Here is a 21955-nt window from a genome sequence, read left to right as displayed (position 1 = left end):
CTGTCCCCTTTGTCCAGTCTGGCTGTTTGATCAGTCCTGTGTGTGTTCTGTCAGCACTTCTTATCAATGTCACAGTGTTTCTGTCTCTTAAACAGGTCACATCTGTGCTTTGGAGCTTATCTAGCTCAATCTGGTTTCTGGGCCTTTCTGTGTTTGGTCTTGTTTACCTGAGGACATTTGAGGCTGGACTGGCTGCCTCACTTGGCCTGACCCGGCTGGGGCTTGGGGGGCAGCAGCTCCTCCTGTGAGAGGGGGGTGGAGGAGGACGCAGGAGGGAGGCTGTGGGGGTGCTGGCTGCAGGAGCACAAGGCCCCCCCTGGACTCCTTTTCCCCTCTGTCCCTCGCTCTCCCCTTCCCTTCCCCCTCCTCTGAGAGCCCAATCCTCCCCTCCCTCTCTCCTCTGAGAGCCCAGTCCTCCCCTCCCTCCTCCCCTCCCTCCCTCCTCTGAGATCCCAGTCCCTCCTCCCTCCCCCCTCCTCCTCTGAGAGCCCAGTCCTCCCCTCCCTAATCCCCTCCCTCCCTCCTCTGAGAGCCCAGTCCCTCCTCCCTCCCTCCCCCTCCTCTGAGAGCCCAGTCCCTCCTCCCTCCCCCCTCCTCCTCTGAGAGCCCAGTCCTCCCCTCCCTCCCCCCCTCCTCCTCTGAAAGCCCAGTCCTCCCCTCCCTCCCCCCCCTCCTTTCCTCCTCTGAGAGCCCAGTCCTCCCCTCCCTCTGTCCTCTAAGAGCCCAGTCCTCCCCTCCCTCCTCCCCTCCCTCCCCCTCCTCTGAGAGCCCAGTCCTCCCCTCCCTCCCCCTGACCTCCACCCTACTCCTGGCCCTGATGCCCAGAAAAGTCCCCCTGTGCCACCCCAACCCTCCACTCCCCAGTATGGAATCATGTCTGGATGTTGATGCTGCCCCCTTTCTCCCTACAGGAGGACGTATCAAACACACCAGACTATTGCTCTGTTGAAGCTCATCAGCCAATCAACACATGGACACATCAACACAGTCATTTTGTTTACAATCGCTAGGACCTATTTTTCAATACTTACTCAGGTATATAATACTTACTCGGACTCAACCACCATCAAAACTTGATGTACCCATGTTGTAGAAAAAAAGCAGAATCACTGCTCAAGGCAAGTATGAAATGCCTTTAATACGTAATATTACAATAGTTCAATTTGTGAATTGGACTAAACTGCAACATATCGTGCAAAACAACAGTCTGACAAACTCCTCCTCGCTCAGACACACATTTTAAAGGAGTTTTTATGGAGGGTGTGGGAGAGGAGGTGGGGGGAGAGAGTAGGCAGGCAGTGTGGGGGAGGGGAGGGGGGGCAGGCCAAGGGAGGGAGGGGATCACAATAGACACACACACAGTGTATATTCAAGTGGGTAATACTGTCATATTACTGGTCCTAAATGTAGTGTTTCCAGTGTATGCATGCATGTAATTGTGTGTCTAAGGCCACTGGGTCACCAACGAACACACATCATGTCTATCATCCTGTATAAAACATCTTTGTTTCTCCTTATTTATAGTATTAAGACACTATTTAGTTTATCACATTCAGTGGAACTGAGATCAAAGACAGGATTGTTGTTTGTCAACAATGAAAACAACAAACATTCTACACACACCAATATTTACAAACACTCTGGGATATCAATTACAACTGTATACAATTCAATCTTCAATAACATCTATGTGAGCACAGTGTGTGAGAGTGTGTGTGGGCGATTCTACCTAACACAGGGACACTGAGGAGTCAGTATAAACCCAGAACCCAGGATAGAGGGGCTCAGTGAATGTGCTGTGGAATGTGTGCAGGTGGGTCAGTGTGTCAGAGGAGACTGTGTAGAAGGACAGAGTGCCGGCCGGCCAGTCCAGATACGCTCCTACTCTGTGGGAGCTGGAGGGGGGGGCAGGTATGTCAGTGATCTTCTTATTGTGCCAGGCAGAGTAACTGTTATCACCACACTCCAGACTCCAGGACTTGTTATTGTGTCCAAACATACAGTCATCACCCCCTCCTCTCTTTCTGATTCCTTTATATGTCACTGCTATAGAAACCCCTCCTCCACTCCACTCCGCCTCCCAGTAACAGCGCCCAGACAGACCTTCTCTACACAGCACCTGGTAACAGTCCTCAAATCTCTCTGGGTGATCAGGATACGGCTGCATCTTTATCCTGCATGTCACCTTTCTGTTCTCCTCAGACAGAGAGAGGTTTCTCTGTGCTGTGTTTGGGTCCAGTGTGAGCTCACAGGCATCTGATGGGGGAGACCAAGACACAATATATTACGGATCATCATCATTCACATTAGAATGTCTCTCTCTCTCTCTCTCTCTCTCTCTCTCTCTCTCTCTCTCTCTCTCTCTCTCTCTCTCTCTCTCTCTCTCTCTCTCTCTCTCTCTCTCTCTCTCTCTCTCTCTCTCACTCTCTCTCTTCCAACCTCTCTACCCTGCTCTCTGTCCCTCCCTCCATTCCTCTCTTCCACTCTCCCTCTCTTCCTTTCTCATTCTGTTCTCCCTCCCTCACATGCTCACAACCGCTCAGTAGACGATGGAATCAACATAGCCCTTCACTATATTCTACAACACCTGGACAATCGAAACAGGGTTCCGTTTGAGGATTATAATTTTGCCTTTAACACCATCCTTCCCATCCTCCTCCATAGCAAGTGGAGGCCTGGGGCCTCGTGTATAAATGTTGCGTACGCACAAAAAGCTTGCGTACGCTGTTTTTCACGCACACTTTGTGATGTATAAAGATTTACTTGACGTGAGAATGTGCGGGCCGTCACGGAAAGTTTTGAACAGACGTGAGAATGTGCGGACCGGCCGCAAAGTCTTGTCTGGCTCTGTAACGTGGCGAATTCTAACTGAAAAGTGCCGAAACTCACCAAACATTACAAAATAAAGTTTCCACTACAGTTTCTGTCATACAAAGGCATAACGTTAGTTATTCAAAAAACATATTTGGGCTACCTACGGTAATAAAAGTTTGATCATTAATGTGGATGATCACATCAAAATGCCAAAACCCAAAACGGGAAATGCTATATAGCCTTCTGTTTAATCCGCCACCACTTAATAACTTCTGTTAAACTTTAGGGTGTCAAACGAACGACAAAATCACTCAGGAAATGCATGTAGAAACCCTATAGCTGCCATGCTGTTACGATGCGCCACCACTCGTTTCTTTATTTAAAGTTTCACATCGGACCATTTCTTCTTAATTTCTGTCATGGTCCGGTTCTCTGAACCCACAGCATTCATGGCCCTATAATAATAATAATGATTTTACTTGTAATGCACTTTACATTTAGCTAAATCTCAAAGTGCTACAGGTTAAAAACAAGAAAGGGCGCAAATAGTGACAGTTTTCCACTCTGCCGACCTTCTTTTGTCGCTAATACCTGATGACAGGCTGCCAAACAGGACACATTTTCTCGCCTCCACCTCTGTTGTCAGAACCTCGATCTCACAGTCACCGTATTTCTTAGAATAAACGCCACGGCGTTTAACGTTTATTTTTGGGGCTGCGTTTATTCGAAGAAATACGGTAATTCAGACAAAGAAATGACCTGAGGAGCGCATTTATAGTCCATCTGCATATTCATTTATGGGAGGAGGCAAGGCGGGGTCAGTGGCAGGGTCAGTGGCTCGTTCACGTGCGGTCAATCTCACGTTGATTGTGATTTATAAAGGAAAGGTGCGCAGGACCTGGCGTACGACCGGTTTTATACATGTGAATATTTCTGTGCGTAGGTACTTTTCGAGTTTTGGCCGTACGCCATCTTCTGGTATGAAAGCTGCGCAATCCTTTATACATGAGGCCCCTGGTGTGCAGTCAGCAACCTAGAGCTCAGTGGAGGTGATTGTGGACTTCTGTAAAAAGGTTCCGACACATCCTCCACTTGTCATCAACAACTCATCTGTCACTGTAGTAGAGCATTTCAAATTCCTACGCACAACCATCAACAACACACTAAAATGGGACAATAACATCACTCAATTAGTGAAGAAAGGTCAGCAGCGCCTGTTCTTCCTCCGGCAGCTGAGAGGACTACAGGTCAGCCCCCCCATCATGGTGCAGTTTTACAGGGCTATCATTGAGAGTGTGCTTACATCCTCTCACTCGGTCTGGTATGACTCTGCCTCTGCCCGCTCTAAGGCCAGGCTCCAAAGAGTCGTACGGGCAGCAGAGCGCATCATCGGCTGCCCCCTTCCCTCCATCAAGGACCTTCACAGCTCCAGATCCCTCAGGAAAGCAATGAAGATCAAGGCAGACCTCTCACATCCTGCCAACTGTCTCTTTAACCGTCTCCCCTCTGGACGGCGATACAGGGCCATCATGACCAAAACATCACGTCACCTCAACAGTTTTCCCCCCAAAGCAATAGCCCTCCTAAATAGCTCCTACACATTAACTTTATGGCACTTTATTTAACTTTATTTAACATTACTATTGTTGCACTACCTCCATTCTTATTTATTATTTTGCTCATACTGGTACTATCTGTCCTTGTATTGTTGTTCTGTTTTGTCTTGTTGTTCTATTTGTGATGCTATAGCCTGCATGGAGAATACCAAATCCAATTCCTAGTATCTGTATACATGACGAAATAAAAAATAAAGTAATAAAGTAATGCTACCTCTCTCCTTCCAAATCCATCATCCTTCATCTCCTTATATGTATATAAGAAGATATATATATACACATATATATACAGTATGTATACCGCTGATATGCCCCCATCACTCCCTTGGCCTCTTCAACAAGGCCAAGGGACCACACTGACTCAAATGACTTATTGCTTAAAACACACTGCTTTTGCACTGCACCACAACATGGTATCTTGTACATTTGTATTTTTTGTAATATTTGTATTTTTTTATTTTTATATTGTAATTTACGGCAACTTATATTTATCCCACTTAGTACTGCTAGTTTATGTACCCTTAGTATAGTTAGTCCACATATTTAAATTTTAGGTATATGTTTATTGTATGCACCTTCCTGCCAAAGCAAATTCCTTGTCTGTGCAAACTTTCATGGCGAATAAATCCCTTTCTGATTCTGATTCTGATTCTGATTCTGATTCTGATTCTGATCACTCCATCTTTCTATCCTCCTCCTGTTCCCTTCACATTTGATTTCATTCCCTCTTTTCTTTGTCTCTCTATCCACCCCTCTCTACTCTTTACTTTTCTCTCCTCATCCTCCTTTCTCTCTCAACTATCCATCCTGTGTTCCTCTACAACCACTTTGTTCCCATGGTCTCCCCTCTCTCCTCCCTTTTCTCTCTCTGGATCTCCATCCCATAATCTCAATGAATGGTGGAGAGGGGAGGAGGAGAGGGGAGGAGAGAAGGGGGGGTGGAGGAGGCAGGGGAGGGGGAGAGAGGAGAAGAGAGACGGAGAGACGAAAGGAGGAGAAGAATTTAGAAGGAAGAATGGAGGAGGAGGCGAGGGAAAGGGAGGAGATAAGGAAAGGAAATGAGAAAGGAGAGGGGGAGACGAGGAGAGAAGAGGGGAGGGGGGAGCAGGGAGGAAGAGATGAGAGAAAAGGAGAGGAGGGGAGGACAAGAGGATAGGGGATGAAAGGAGATGAGGAACTGGGAGATTAGAGAGGTGGAAGGGAGAGGGGAGTGGAGGAGGGGAAAAGAGGAGAGGACATGACGAGAGGAGAGGGTAGGGCAGTGGCGAGGAGAGGGAGCGAGGGGTGAGGGGGAGAGGAAACACACACACCAGCTACTGGGAGGAAGAGAGGACAGAAGAACAGAGCAGGAGTAAAGGAGAGGAGGAGAGAGGAGGAGCAGAGAGGAGGAAAGGAGAGGACAGGAGGACAGAGAAGGAGAGGAGGTCAATACAGGAGGAGAGGGGAGCGGGGGGAGAAGGAGTGGAGGAGGAAGGAGGGGAGGACAGGAGGAGAGGGGAGTGGTGAGGGAGAGGGTGGGATCTATGAGAGGCTATCTAGGGCAAAACTACTGAAACACTTGCTCATACACACACTCATCACTTGTGCTACCCCATGAAACACTCATTCACATCCAGTCAGTCCAAATACTCTTACTCTCTCTTCCAAATGAATGAATTGCTCATTTAAATGACTTGTTTTAATGTGTTAATTCAGGATGTATTGGCATTACATCAATATACTGGAGAGGATACAATTTCTGGGGAAATTGTAGGGTGTGCTTGCTTGCATCGGTTGCAGAGGAGTCCGTTTTTTAATTACATTTTTACAACTGATATTTCTGTATATTTTATATAAAAACGCATAGCCTACTTATTATTTATAAAGATTACATAGATTTAAAAGCATAATTTTTGTGCTGCTCATTTACAACTCAAAATATTAATAGTGAAGTGTAGAATGAAATAGTTGTCTTCTCATTTCCCCTGCAAGAGGGAACTAGCACTAGCAGCCTCATAGTTGAATCAAAACGAATACATTTGGCAGACCGGTGTAAAAATTGACCTAATTTCTATGACTTCAACGTCCTTTTAAGTTTTTCCCTTCTCGTGATATTTTCAGGCATTTAGCCTACTCATATTGCATTCATTCATTAATAAAGAACCCCTTTGAAGCTTATTCTAACAACGACGTTACCGGCAGTAGAAGATGGAATCGCGATTCAAACAGTACCATCTGCTAACTGAAAATATGCCCCCAAAAACGTAAATAAGTTTGCCATTTATTTAGGCGAAAATCGCTCATTCATAAAAAGCTCACTGGTAGCGATCATTGTCAGTAACAACGCAAAATGCGATATAGCCCTGTGTGGAGAAGCTGCCCCGGTAAATTGTACTACTACAGTACAGTACTAGACTACTGCTGTGTTCGTCTTGGTAGCGATTGCGTTGGTCGAATTTAATGTTTCGTTGTATGGTTTAGGCTGAAATTAATTATTTTCATGAACAGATTGACAAAGTTTAGGCTGTGGCAATGAAGTTCAGGTTAGTAGTCAGATAGTTTGACTTCCTAAACAACTGTGGAGATGTTTTTGTTAGCTACTAGTGTGTCTCACGTAGGCTACAGCGTTACAGTGAGCTACACTGGTTTGAAACCATAGATACTAGTAATGATAATTTCACCAACAAATCGTTTACTTGTAATCTAATGTCATAATAAATCCTACAACGAAAATGTATATGTGAGGAATGTTTATTTTTAACGATTGAAAACAGATGCATCATAGACCGCTGTAGTATGTGTTGCCCGGGCAACAGAGGCTAATGTCATGATGCTAATGCTTCAGTGAAATAGTAGACTACTGTTTACGAAAGTAGATGTACTTCCTTAATAATATCAGCTTATATTGTACGAAATGATATGTGATATGAAACACAATTGTGTTTCATATCACAAAGTAAAATGAGTAAATAGTTATCACCCTGGCCTCTTTGCTTGTGGCGTTTCTGCAGCTGCCTTGCAGTAAAGCAGTTAGCTTAGCTATCTCCCAGAAGTTAACGAGCTACTAAACTAATGTTCTGCTAGAGGTAGTCATGCTATACGATATGTTGGGTCCTAACGGCACAAGTTTTCGTGACGTTAGTGACTTTAGTAGCGTCAGTGACTGTGGCTAGCAAGTTAACCACCATTAGCTTCACTTTTCGCCACAAAAACATAATTTCAACTTTAACCGTGCAACGGAACGTAAATAAAAATACAAGCAACTCAATCGCTACCAAGACGAAACTTTTGACATCAATGTTGTCTATGTAGTCCAAATATTGACGGATGCTTAGGGGGGCAAAAGGAAATAAGTTTAATATATATGTGAGAGAACAAAGGTTGTGCCCTTGCCGAAGGCAAAGCACACCCAAATAGTGATGGGTGAATGTGTTTCAGTAGTTTTACACTAGATGGCCTCTCATAGAGAGGAGAGGGAGGGATCTGCCCCCCTATCCCTCCATCTTTCTATCCTCCTCATGTTCCCTCCACATCCCATTCCATCCCCCCTTTTCTTTCTCTCTCTATCCCACCCTTCTCTCCTCCTTCCTCCACTCCTCCTCTTTCATCCTTCTCTCTCTCAACTATCCATCCATTCAGAGGGGGGAAGAGAGGGGTGGAGAGAAGAGGAGAGGGAGGAGAAGATAGGGGTGGAGGACAGGAGGAGAAGAGAAGAGGAGAAGGAGGGAAGGAGGAGAGGGGATGAAAGGAGGGGTGGAGGAGACAGGGGAGGCGAGTGGAGTGGAGAAGAGGAGATGAAAGGAGAAGAGAGGAGATGTGAGGGTAAGGGAGGGAGGAGGGGAGAAGGGAAGGGTGGGGAGCGGGGAGGAGGAGACGAAGGCAGGAGAGGAAAGGAGGAGCAGAGGAGGGGAGGACAGGAGGAGACAGGGGAGGGGAGTGGAGAAGAGGAGATGAAATGAGAAAAGAGGAGATGTGAGGGGAAGGGAGGGAGGAGGGGAATAGGGGAGGGGAGAAGGGAGAGGTGTAGGAGAGAAGGGAGGGGACAGGGGAGAGGAGAAAGGAGGGGAGGAGGAGAGGAGAGAGGAGGAGAGAGGAGGGGACAAGGAACGGGAGGGGAAAGAGGAGGAGAGGAGAGAGGAGGGAGGGTGAAGGGAGGGGACATAGCACACACAGACGTACATACAGTATTGATGTGGGTAATTGTGTTAAATTACTGCTTCTAAAAGTAGTGTTTACAATGTGTGTTTGTGTGTGTGTCCATTTTTGACAGTGTCCAAGTTACTAATGGTATTGTCCCTTGTATGACCTTGTGTACTAGAACCAAGTAGCAGTCAATACTCACATTTCCAGGCCTTCACAAGGCCAGGTTTGATCCAGCACTCTCCACCATGATCCACACTGTAGGGATAAGCAAAGGAATGATTAAAATACACCACCTGTTGATAAGTGACTAAGAAACTGAATTTCTAAGTAAACATGTTGTTTCTCTCATCATAAGAGGTCAGAAAGCAGGTTTGCAGAGGTGCACACTCATAGTCATTTCAATGAGGGGAAAGGCGGATATCGCACGCGCCATAACACCAACAGCAGAACGATTATCCAAATAACAAAGAAGTGTACAACACTCGCGTTACAGCGTGTGTATTCACACACATACTTGATGCTATCTACCTTTACATTAGCGACAGTAACTGAGCTGTTAGCTGCAGAGCTAATGTTACAGCCACATTCTATGCGTAGCAAGCTAGGTAACCATATACAGTAAAGCAACATACAAAACTTTGGGAAGTTGTGTCGGCGCATTTCCAGAGAAAATACAATTAAGACATTGGTTCTTCAGAGGCTCGGATGAAGGAATTGTAAAAATACTTTTGTTTTCATTTGTACATCCAAACACTGAGCAACTGTTATGCTTCTTTTGTTTGCAAGCCATGATGTCTCGAGGAAAAACCGATATGGCACTCGCACGGTCATAGCTCAGTTTCTTATGGGCGGGCCAGATTCTCTGGGTGGGCAAAGCAGAGAAAGGGGAGGTAACCTTCCCTATTGTGACGTCACAATATTATAATGATTTTCAAAACCGAACGTTTGAGCTCTCATTTTCTCAAAGGCGCAGAAAAATACCCAGGGCTCGGTTTACACCTATCGAAATTTCTAGCCACTGGTGGACCGAAGGCAGGCTAGGGGAACTCATAATAATGTTAGATAACCTCCTAAAGTGAAGTTTTCATGTCATGGGACCTTTAATTTGACATTTAACCACACATCTTACTACAGGTGAAGAAGAAATTTAACAATCCTATGGGCACAAAACGCACATAATAGCAGCTGAAAATGAGCAGTCAGGTGGCTGAGCGGTGAGGGAGTCGGACTAGTAATCCGAAGGTTGCCAGTTCGATTCCCAGTCATGCCAACTGACGTTGTGTCCTTGGGCAAGGCACTTCACCCTACTTGCCTCGGGGGAATGTCCCTGTACTTACTGTAAGTCGCTCTGGATAAGAGCGTCTGCTAAATGACTAAATGTAAATGTAAAATTGTTATGTCCCCCAGCTTGATTGTGGGTATAGCCCATTCATTTCTAGCGGTTGGGTTTCCCTAAGTGAAGGAAACGCCAACTGTCAGCCAATACAGGTACTACGTGACACAGGAGCAGCACAAACTATAATGTTGTCTGACGTTCTACACCGATCTTCCAAATCGTATTGTGGGTCTCATGTTTTGCTAACCGGAATCAAAATGGGTACAGTTTCAGTACCTCTGCATTGGGTTTACCTGTCATCAGGTTTGGTGTCTGGCCGTTTCCGTGTTGGGGTGGTGCCCAAATTGCCAGTCAAAGGTGTGTCTCTGTTATTAGGTAACGATCTTGCTGGGGGTAGAGTAATCCCACGTAATGGAGGTGTTAGACAAACCTGATCCCACTTACTTGGATTCAGATCCGAATATAAGCCTTCTAGTGTTTCCAGCTTAACCCTTGTGCTGCCTTCGGGTCACATGACCCAAAGGTTCATAACAAACCATCGTTGTGTTTACCCAATTTTACCCAATACAATTTTTTTTTTCTCTTTTAACCTTTGCAATGTGGGGGGTCTGAGACAGCCCAACGGTTAAAAGAAAATGCTTCACTTTGTTTTTGTATGCGGTAAATTTGTCGCAATACGACGGTGGGTCACAATGACTGATGGGTCAGAATGACCCGAAGATAACACAAGGGTTAAGACGGGAGAGATCTTCGATCTTTCTCCGTTATACACATCCGAAAAGAGTCCAGTTACTGTGTCTCAGGCGGAGTCGCTCACACCACCTAGAACGGATCTCAAACCAAGTGTTTGCGATGAGGAGTTGAGTAGTTTGTTGGACACCGTCACACCTGCAGGGGTGATCGACAGCCAACAAAAATACGAAAGTCTTCGGAAGTGTTTTGCTTCAATAGATTCAGCAGGTACAGCCAGCGATGCGAAAACCACCTACTTCTTAGAAAAAGTGGTTTTGATGAGGAAATGATACAGATGAAGGATGGGATTCTGTTTATCAGGTCGTCCTACCTACTCAGTTTCGATAACAGGTGTTGTCGCTTGCACATGACTTGCATGGGCAGGACACTTGGGAATCACAAAGACGTACGATCGTGTCCTTAGGCATTTTGTTCTGGCCTGACTTAAAAACTGATGTAGTTAAGTACTGCAAAACATGTCATGTGTGTCAACTGATGGGAAAGCCAAATCAGGCAATTCCCCGTGCTCCTCTCTACCCGATACCGGTGGTGGGTGGCCTTTCGAAGGGGTGATCATAGACTGTGTTGGCCCACTACCGAAAACGAAGTCAGGCAACCAGTTTTTATTAACCATCATGTGCTGTACTACGAGGTACCCAGAGGCAATCCCTCTCCGTACCATCACCGCTAAAGCAGTGATTAAGGTATTGATTAAGTTTTTCACTACGTTTGGCCTACCCAAGACATTACAATCGGATCAAGGATCCAACTTAACGTCAAAACTGTTTGCCTCTGTGATGCAAACACTAGCCATCAAACCTCCAGTGCGTATCATCCCGAGAGCCAGGGTGCATTGGAGAGATGGCACCAGACTTTGAAGGGGATGCTTAGGAAATATTGTTTAGCAACAAAGTCAGACTGGGATGAAGGGGTTCCATTTGTGTTGTTCGCGATAAGAGAAACAGTACAAGAATCGTTAGGGTTCAGTCCGGCTGACCTTGTTTTCGGACATACTGTGAGAGGTCCTTTAAAAGTAATGAAGGACCAAATGTTGGGTCCTAACTCGGTCTGTACTGTGAGAAACGTGTTGGATTACGTGTCCAAGACTCATGAGAGACTGCATGACGCGTGCGCATTGGCAGGGGAGTCCCTCTTAGCTGCCCAGAAACGGATGAAAATAAGGTATGATAAGAAGACTGTGAGCCGGGGGTTTGTGCCTGGTGATCAGGTGTTAGTTTTGTTGCCGATGCCTGGTTCATCCTTGTCGGCCCAGTTCTCCGGACCGTACACTGTGGAGAAGCGCATTAGTGAAACCAACTACATGGTTAAAATCCCAGAGTGCAGGCGCTCCTCACGTCTTTGCCATGTCAACATGCTGAAAGAGTACCTTGGAAGCTACCAGCATTCCAGCCACCCAACATGGACTTTCGGGCTGGGTGGACCTGTTCGAACTTGGAGGAGGAGAATCCCTTCCAAGGTACTCTTTCAGCATGTTGCTGGTAGCTGGGGCTGACCCTGAGGACGATGCCGATGATGGGTTAGAAGAGCATAAAGCCCATATGAAGTGTGAACGTTTGTGTAACTCTGAAACACTGAAAGTGCTACCTATGGTAATGTTACACTTAAATAAGAGAGGAAACAAGTGGGCGGTTCAGCGAAAAAGGAGGCGTGTTCCGGCGCAAACGTTCCCTAGTGCTATTTTGCAGTTTCCGAAAAACAATTCCGCCACTGACCAGGAAAAACGTGGTCTAAAGTCAATGGTGCATTATTCAGATGCTATTTTAAGGGCACAAGCTTGGTCCGTGCACACTGCTGGCAAGGCCAGGGTCTTCTTTCTGCGAAGGTACGTTACATTGTTTTGATTTATGGCGTGTTACATTTCTTCGATGTTCATAAAAAGATTTTCATGAGAAATCTCTATGTATGTGAACATGATTTGTAACAATTGTGACAATTTTCTCCCACGCCTGTTTACATTTTACATTTATATTTAGTCATTTAGCAGACGCTCTTGCCCAAGGACACAACGTCAGTTGGCATGACCGGGAATCGAACTGGCAACCTTTGGATTACTAGCCCGATTCCCTCACCGCTCAGCCACCTGACTCCCTGTTTAACCGAAGCTAATTTGGGTGGGTTTCTTCTCCCATCTCCATCAGAATCAGAATTCGGTTTATTCGCCATGTAGCCTATGTTACACAAACACGGAATTTACTGTGGCAGGAAGGTGCAAACAATAAACATATACAGGCCTTAAATTAAGTAAAAAAGTACAATAGTTAAACTAATTCCAAGAACTAAACAATTTAAGAAATAAAATATAGGGTAGGCTATATAAAAATAAAGACTAAGACTGGGTTGCACCAACATGGATTAAATTAATCCATGTTTAGAGTTAATCTAGGGTTAGTAAATCTATGTTTAAACTGGTTTATAATTAATCAGAGATGTGTTGCACATCTTAATTTTAACCCTGGATTAGTTAAACTAGTTTAAACAAGGTTTAAAACAGGATTAGTTTATGTTCAATGTCTGCCATGATGGATTCCGACGAAATGTAAACAAATTCACAATGTATGTTCAACAAATACAGAACTAAAAGAGTTCATGCATTCATTTAAAGCCTAACTGATGAATGCATGCGCTCTTTTTCTTAAACTAGAGCTTTTTGAATAAATGCCGTTATCGATACCGTTAGTTACCGTTTATACCTAGCTACCACTACAGCGGCTAAGATAGCTACTGTAATCAACCCCATCACTTTAGCCAGCTAACGTTAGCTAACTATTACAGTAGGCTATGGCACGTCAAAGAGGTTCTAACTTTTCAACATTTGAAAAGATGTTGGTGACCGAGTTAATGGAGGAGTTTGGGGTAACGATAGAAGATAAAAGGACTGACAGCAGTACTTTAGAGAAGAAGGAGAGGAGCTGGGTCCAGTTAGCTGACCGCTTTAATGGCTCTACCGGAATCAAAGAGACGAGGGACAGGGCACAACTGAAAGCCTGCTGGAAAAATCTTAAAGCTAAAGCAAAAAAAGATGCGGCAGAAGAGAGGCGTAGCCAATTTCAAACCGGCGGAAGACCACCGACCAATGCTACGGATCCTCTGTCAAAGAAGATCATTGATATGATCCCGCAGCAGATTTCCCCCCTCCCCAACCCCTACGACGATGACGGCGCATTAGATGACAGTACAGCCACATAAGCTGCAAGTAAGTAACTACGAACTCCAACGCCGTTGGTTTCAGCAATAACGTAACAAAAATGATGAAATAAGGCTATAATTTTGCCTACCAAGCATTTGTTAGAGCCTATGTATTACTGTACATACCCCTCAGATGTTAATCATTTTCAAATTGAATAGCACATCATACTACAGAAATAACAGTTCCATGTTCTCTTTAGTAGCCTACGGTAATTTATTAAATTAGTTATTTCCTATGTCATTGGACCTCAAGAGACCTCAAGAGTAAAGTACATTGTGCATATACAGTTGTAGGTAGCCTCCTAATGTGTTTATGTTTTTTTTGTTTTGTCTAGCTGACACTATCATCGTACTGGAGCAAGTGGAGCCTCATGGAAACATCGAAGCAGCAGCATCACCTGTGAAACCACCTGCCAAGCACCCTAAGCTTAGCTCTCACCAGGAGCTTCTCACATTAGAGAAGGAGAGATGCATGCTCGACATTGAAAATGCAAAAATTAAAAAATATGTCCTGTTGCTACAGAAAGAGGTCCTAACTCTTCAGAAGCAGAGGCTACTGGATCTAAGCCAGTCACAAGAAATAGAAAGATTTTTGAATGAATTCTGAAACTGAAATTGTGTAATGTATTTATTGGAGTAAAATGTTTTTTTCAATCAAATTGGCAGTCCCCTTGTCTTGCTGTTCTTATTAGTTCCTCCCTGTATGGATGAGAAAGTAAGAAGCACATTAGTTAATAAGTATGGGTTAAGGTCATCTATTGTATAAGTGCACATATCAATCAAAATATAACAATATTCTGCCAATACTGACCTTAATTACGCTGCAAAGTGGTTTTCAATCAGTGTTCTCCTGACAGCATTGCCATTTGCGTTTGCAGCATTCTGCACTTGAGCATCTTCCAGATCATCCTCAAGTGGGTGCTCATCCTCCTCGGGTAGCTCATCTCCTACTCTCTTCCCAAAGTTGTACAAAACAGCTACTGCAACAATGATGGTCAGGGTAGTGTCCAATTTTGTGCGGAGTCCCTCCTGTATACATGGAAATCTCCGCTTCCACACCCCAAACACTCTCTCTATTACCCCTCTTGTTTGAATGTGAGAGTAGTTGTAGTTTTTTTCTGCCTGGGTCTGAGGGTTCAAAAGTGGAGTCATCAGGTATGGGCGACATGCATAGCCATTGTCCCCCACTAGGTGTCCACGGATCTCCCCTCTCTCCAGCAGTGCACAAAGTTGACTGTTGTCAAAGATTCGGCTGTCATGTGTGGATCCTGGCCATCTTGCAACAACGTGTGTGATCTGGGCCTGATCATCACACACAACTTGGACATTAATTGAGCAGTAGCCCTTTCGATTCCGAAACAGTTCCCCATTCCCACCACCTGGGTTGGTAATGGGAATGTGGGTGCAGTCGATAGCCCCAATTACTCCTGGAGAACCTGCTCTCCCATAAAATCCAGCTGTTGTCTCTCTCCTTGGTTCAAAGTGAATGTACTGAGCCTTTAAACTTGCAATTGCCTTGGACACTCTGCTGACAATTCTGCAGACTGTGGATTTATGAACTCCGAAAAGATCCCCATCAACCATCTGAAAACACCCTGTAGCATAAAATCGCAAAGCTACTAGGAGCTGGAGAAGCGGTGGCACAGCAAAATTCCTCTCACTTCCATGCTTGATTGCTGGTCCAACCTTCCCATTCAGGTATATGACAGACTCCTTTGTAAATCTGTACCGCTGTGAAAACTCGCTGTTGTCATAGAATTCAATTGGGTTTAACCTATCTCTAACTTTCCTGCGAGGAACTCTTTCCTCTAACCCCATCCAGCGAAGATATGCAGCCATGTTGTCAATAAAACTGAGATAAACCTCCTCCAGGGGTGGTTTAAATATAACTGCTAATCCAGGTTTAGACTAGGTTTAAAATGACTGGTGCAACAGATTTAAATTTAATCTAGATTTAAATGGAAATTAAACAGAGATTGCCAAAGGGTTAGATTTACCCAGGATTAATTGTAAACTAAGGTTAAACTAGGTTTAAAGTTTGGTGCAACTGGATTAAAAGACACACTTGGTTTAAACCTAGTTTAAGAGTTAATCCTTGTTGGTGCAACCCAGCCTAAGAATTTGAATGAGCAGCATGAGCGGGCAATTTAGTGCAATGAGAAAACTGCTCTGCCTTTCCCATACAATGTCACTTATCTATCTGTTATGGCCCTGACTAGAACGTCGGCCTCCTTGGCTGTGAACCGCTCCTGGCGTGCGCCTGGCAAATCCGCCGTTATAATAGCAATCCGCCATGGAACAAGCGCTGCTCTTAAAGGGAATGTGAGATGACGCTCTAATTGGTTTATTGCACGTTATGCCCAAACCACACCCATTAGTAATGTAGCTACTTCGGACCTACCCATTTTAGATTTACGCCAGGCGCAAAGTCATTTATCCCGCCGGCAAAATAGCAACCGAGCCGGAGTCCCGCCCAAAAAGTTACATGCGCTTTGCGTTTTGATACTTGCGTTTCAGATCATCAAAATAGGGGGGCAAAACTGAAATCAAGTAAATCTAATAATATTTGTAGTTAAATACATTTGGCAAATATAACAATATGTGTCCGACCTAATGTTTATATTACATGAAGCTCAAAAATGTTGTGCTCAAATTAATGCAATTTTTCTTTTCTTGTTGAAGTCCCTAGCTACATTCAAACCTACACTAGGACCTAGGTTTGAGCTGAGCTACATTTTACAACGTCTGGTTTTAGTTACCTCTCTTTCTGGAGCTAAAAATCCAAAGTTTCCCTCATCTCAGGGTGTAAAAACTGTTTTCACTAAACCCGCTTTCTGGAAATACTGATTGTGGCTACAATCATAGTTTAACCATATTGTAGATTGTGTAGTAAACATGCAGTTTTTAATTGTATCATGAAATGCAAGGCCTATTAACGTAATTAGATATATTCAGTGTTAAGCAACATTACATAAAGAGGTATATAAAAAACAAACATCTCCTTACTTGAGTTTCTTCAGTCTGCAGTGTGGATCTTCCAGTCCAGCAGAGAGCAGCTTCAATCCTTTTCCTGGATGATTGTAGCTCAGGTCCAGTTCCCTCAGGTGGAAGGGGTTGGACCTCAGAGCTGAGGCCAGAGAAGCACAGCCTTCCTCTGTGACCAGACAGCCTGACAGCCTGTAGAAAGAGGATCAATATTGTGACAGAATCCATCTGGGCCTCCAGAGTGAGTCAGCACAGAGGGGTTCATTTGGCAGGTGCTGTCATAGCTGCACCTCCCCTCATTAGACAGAGTGACCTTTCCCCCAGTTCAGGAAGGTTTTGTTTGTGTTCAGTTTGGCTGGTAGTAGTTCTATGGAACCTCAGGACCTGAGGCCTGTTCCATAAAGCCCACAAAAAACAATGATTAAAGTCCCAAACCTGATTTGAATGAACCTCACAAATCAGTCGGGGTTATAGCGATTCCATAAACGCCAATTCTAGATCACGTAATCCGACGAATTCAAGACAGGTTCAAGTAGACAAGGTCATTGCAGGCGCACCCTATTCTTAAGCAGTCTGAGAGGAAGAAAATGGATCATATGGATCCACCATTGCAGAAAGCAATGTTCACGACCACGTGAACTCCCCCTGAAGCTGAAAAAAAGATTTGAAGCCGTAAAAAAATTAGATGAAATGTGTAACTGAAAACAAATATAAAAGTGAAAAATGAAAATTTATAATGTATTCAAAATAATTCCTGAATTTAATCTAAATTGTATTAAAACTTAAAGAAAAATTGGTACACTTGTTTTTAGTTTGAATACATGGGTTTATTTTTCAAGTTTTACAATGGAGATTAGTTTGACCAGGGGGGTCATTCGGAGACATGAAGTCTGGGTGGCTTAAGATATTTATGACTGAGGGGAAGTTCTTGTAAGGGTCAGTTGGAGACATACAGTAAGGTGCCAATAAAGTAGCTGTTTGATCTTTGACTGTAGAGAACTTTTGTAGTGTACAATCCATTGTGAAAAAGTTCATTGTTTGTATTTAATTATCCTGACTTGGAGAAATGCAGTATGAGAGTTCTTATCACCTGGGGGGAATGAGCTTTTGGACATCATGTTCTGAGTCTGTGTTGTTTCCTCTGTATTGTCTTAGGAGAATGTGACTTTATATTGATTGATTGATTGATTGTTGTATAGGGAGTTTATAAAACCAGATATGTTGTGGCATCAGGTATCTGAACAACGTTACGTCCTCCAGTAGATCGGAGCGCTCTGTTTGTCTGTTACAGAGCGCTCTGTTTGTCTGTCTTACGCTATTATATTAAACAGCAGAGAAAACCCCCAAATAGTTGTTTTTTCCAACTTCAAATGCCTTTTCCTAGTGACCCCAACATTCATAAAATGTTTTAAAAAAATACAAAATTATAACATCACAACAATCACAAAGACACACACATCCACAATTGGAAAGTGATATTATGTGTGCTACTGATTTAGATTACAGAGTCTATAAAGGTGCTGCAGATGATAGTCCCTCCAGTTCTCTCTTTGATCAAGCCATGAGTGCAACTCTGTGGTCTAAATCAACCATACAAATACATTATGTGATTATAACTTTACCATTGTTTCATGTAGAACATGAATACAGACCTTAGTGTCTGCAGTTTGCAGAGTGGATTCCCCAGTCCAGCAGAGAGCAGCTTCATGCCTGAATCCCCCAGGTTGTTGTTACTCAAGTCCAGCTCTGTCAGATCTGAGGAGGGGAGAGCTGAGGCCAGCGCTTCACAGCACCCTTCTGAGAGGTTACAGTCATTCAGCCTACATGACATAAGGAGAACATGAGACATTATCAGAGTCATAGTTTGTGTGATAGGATCATACGATAACTAAATATGACATCACAATATGAGCTAAGTTGTATTGTTATTTAAATTATTAAAATGCCTTATACATACAGAGCAGTTTTGGAGTTTTTGCCCACTGGCAGCAGCCTCAGAAGACCTTCCTCTGATCTGGAGTATATCTTCAGGTCAAACACGTCCATCTTCTCTTCTGAAGTCAGCAACACAAAGACCAGAGCTGACCACTGGGTAGATGAGAGCTTCTTCTCACTGGAGAGACTTCCTGAGCTCAGGTAGTGTTGGATCTCCTCCACCAGAGAATGGTCGTTCAGTTCATTCAGACAGTGGAACAGATTCATGCATCTCTCTGGAGATGGATTCTTTCTGATCTTCTTCTTGATGTACTTGACTGTTTTCTCATGGCTCTCTGTCTTGTTACTTTTCTGAGTCAGTAGGCCTCGTAAGTGAGTCTGATTGGACTCCATTGAGAGGCCCAGGAGGAAGCGGAGGAAAAGGTCCAGTTGTCCATTCTTACTCTGCAAGGCCTTGTCCACAGCACTCTTGTAGAATCGGTTTTCTCGTTTCTCTCTGAAAAGAGTCAACACTTTTTTGGAACTGGAAGCTGATGGAGTCTCAGACATCAGATTCTGCTTGTGGTTGATGAATGAGAGAAACACAAACACAGCAGCCAGAAACTCCTGAAAGCTCAGATGGACAAAGCAGAACACCTTCTCCTGGAAGACTTTACCATCCTCTCTGAAGATCTGTGTGAACACTCCTGAGTACACTGAGGCATCACAGACATCAATGCCACACTCTGTCAGATCTTTCTCATAGAAAATCAGGTTGCCTTTCTCCAGCTGGTGGAAGGCCAGTTTTCCCAGTGACAGAATACTCTGAATGCTGTCTTCATCCCAGTGTAGATCGGTCTCAGTTTTCCCAGCATACTTCACCTTCTTCTGTTTGATCTGTAACACCAGGAAGGTTGTGTACATCTCAGTCAGGGTCTTGGGCATCTTCTCTTTCTTCTCTGTTCTCAGCATTTGTTCAAGGACTGTAACAGTAATCCAAGAGAAGACTGGTATGTGGCACATGATGTAGAGGATCCTTGATGTCTTGATGTGTGAGATGATTCTCTTGGCCAGGATCTCATCACTGCATCTCTTCATGATGTACTCATCCTTCTGTGGGTCATTGAACCCTCGTACCTCCGTCACCAGGTCAACACACTCAGAAGGGATCTTATTGGCTGCTGCAGGTCGAGTGGTTATCCAGATGAGAGCAGAGGGAAGAAGCTTTCCTCTGATCAGGTTGGTCAGCAGCACATCCACTGAGGTGGACTCTGTGACATCACACCAGCTCTTGTTCTTTTTGAAGGCTAAGGGCAGTCGACACTCATCCAGACCGTCAAAGACAAACAGAACTTTGTACTTGTCGTAGTTGGAGATTTCTGATTCTCTGGTTTCCGAGAAGAAGTGATGGACAAGCTCCTTCAGACTGAACTCTTCTCCATCCAACAAATTCAGCTCTCGAAACGGGAGAGGAAAGATGAACTGGATTTCCTGATTGGCTAGTCCCTCAGCCCAGTCTGTGACGAACTTCTGTACAGAGACAGTTTTTCCAATGCCAGCAACTCCTTTTGTCAGAACAATTCTGATAGGTGTATCTCGTCCAGCTGAGGGTTTAAAGATGTTGTTGCATGTGATGGCTGTTTCTGTTCTTGCTGATTTCCTGGATGCTGTCTCAATCTGTCTCACCTCATGTTCATTATTGACCTCTCCACTCTCACCCTCTGTAATGTAGAGATCTGTGTAGATCTTATTGAGAAGAGTTGGATTTCCTTGTTTCAATATGCCCTCAAACACAGTTTCAAACTTCTTCTTTAGTTCAGATTTGAGTTTCTGTCGACAAATCTCAGCACGCTCATCTAAACAAAAAACAACACATGTTAATTGTGTGTTTTTGTTAAACATAGTTTGGATTATTCACAGATTATGAACTGACAATGTTTCCTCTACATTCAATTCAAAACATATTTCAAATCTATGATCATTTATCAGGTACACAATAATGAAACAGTTTAGTACACTCACACATAGTACAAAGTCATAGGAAGATCTACACAATATTGGGCTACTCTGAGTGTCATAACTTTCTTTGTATATCTAACCTTCATCATGTATTATTAATCGGTCAACTAAGACTAAATATGGAGTCTCTTACTTTTCTCCAGAGTGTCAGCCAGCTCCTTCTGGTTCATGTTCCTCAGTACGTGCAGTGTGATCTTCAGAGCTCCCTCTCTGGCACTGCTCTCCTGCTTCTGATATTCAGGGTCCACCACTTCCTGGTCCTCCCTCTGACTCTCTAAGCCTTCTGGGAAATCTGAACTCAGAATCCTCTTCATCCCCTTCAGCTCTTTCTTCACAAACCTGATGACAGCCTCCTCAAGCACCTGAAACAGAGAGGGAAGATATTAGACAAACCAGCAACTCTAGTCCCAGTAGAACAATATGATTAAAATGATTCTGTCTTGTTTGTACTTTAGATGAACACAAAACTCACTGTGAATATGGAGGACAAGTCCTCATGGTGACTCTGGTCTGACTCAGACTTCTCCTGTTGATCTCTGAGAACAAGAGATGACATTACTTAACTACATGAACCACGTGTACTAGGCATGAGTGGTAAACTTAACTGTATCCACTCATGCATACACACAGACACACTGTATAAGAGTGATACCATCACTACCAAGTAAACCATCTTCTATACCACTACAAGGCACTATTCCTTTAATACAATCATCAAAGATAGGAGCACTGTCACCCCCAGGTAAACAAGTGTGTTGTGTTTCAACCTGACACTGAAGAATGACATCAGGGTCCACCTCACACAGGGCTGCATGTTTGCTAGCAGCCTGCTTTAGACACTGCAGCACTCCTCCACCCAGGAGTTTAAGACCTTCTGGTCTCAACCAGCCTAAGTGGGCTGAGTCCCGCCCGGTCTGTGCTCATACCTGGCCTGGTACCTGCAGGGCTGGACACTGACTCTCATGCTATGTGTGTGTGTGTGTGTGTGTGTGTGTGTAGGGAGGTTATTGTTGTCAAACTTCCACTAGAGCTGCACTGATCTCTATTATGTGTATGTAAAGCTATTATAACAACATTACAATAAATGTCAAGTCTTTTAAGGTGGAGAAGTAACTCACAGGCTTATCCTGGAGTTCGCTCTAGTCTCTACTGAATTAGAGAGAGCAGCTTTGAATAACATGTCTGCACCGACATGGAATGACATAATGGT

At 44.2% G+C, this 21955-nt stretch overlaps 2 protein-coding genes across 6 annotated transcripts in view; both read right to left on the bottom strand.

Moving 5' to 3' along the window:
• The window catches only part of LOC136942520 (NACHT, LRR and PYD domains-containing protein 3-like), a 303339-nt gene that overhangs the window by 255196 nt on the left and 26188 nt on the right, over nucleotides 1–21955 (bottom strand). The window lies entirely within an intron of this gene.
• On the bottom strand, nucleotides 1178–21076 carry LOC136942568 (NLR family CARD domain-containing protein 3-like). The gene is made up of 6 exons (XM_067235544.1): nucleotides 20879–21076; nucleotides 18770–20582; nucleotides 18465–18632; nucleotides 16834–17004; nucleotides 8752–8807; nucleotides 1178–2256 (listed from the first exon to the last, which is right to left on the bottom strand). Exons 1-6 carry the CDS (start codon nucleotides 21057–21059, stop codon nucleotides 1730–1732), a joined length of 2916 nt encoding a protein of 971 aa, XP_067091645.1. The 5' UTR covers nucleotides 21060–21076; the 3' UTR covers nucleotides 1178–1729.

Source organism: Osmerus mordax, chromosome 1 (genome assembly GCF_038355195.1).
Source record: "Osmerus mordax isolate fOsmMor3 chromosome 1, fOsmMor3.pri, whole genome shotgun sequence".
NCBI lineage: Eukaryota > Metazoa > Chordata > Actinopteri > Osmeriformes > Osmeridae > Osmerus > Osmerus mordax.
The sequence above is the reverse complement of the archived record's forward strand: the minus strand, read 5'-3'. Positions and strand labels throughout refer to the sequence as shown.

What these genes read in the sequence shown, in the direction of transcription:
- LOC136942568 (XM_067235544.1), bottom strand. Translation starts at nt 21,059, where the DNA reads ATGAAGAGGATTCTGAGTTCAGATTTCCCAGAAGGCTTAGAGAGTCAG. An exon ending in GGCTGACACTCTGGAGAAAA is followed by an intron (nt 20,583 to 20,878) that starts GTAAGAGACTCC and finishes TTTTTTGTTTAG; the next exon opens with ATGAGCGTGCTGAGATTTGT. An exon ending in TGCAAACTGCAGACACTAAG is followed by an intron (nt 17,005 to 18,464) that starts GTCTGTATTCAT and finishes CTCTTTCTACAG; the next exon opens with GCTGTCAGGCTGTCTGGTCA.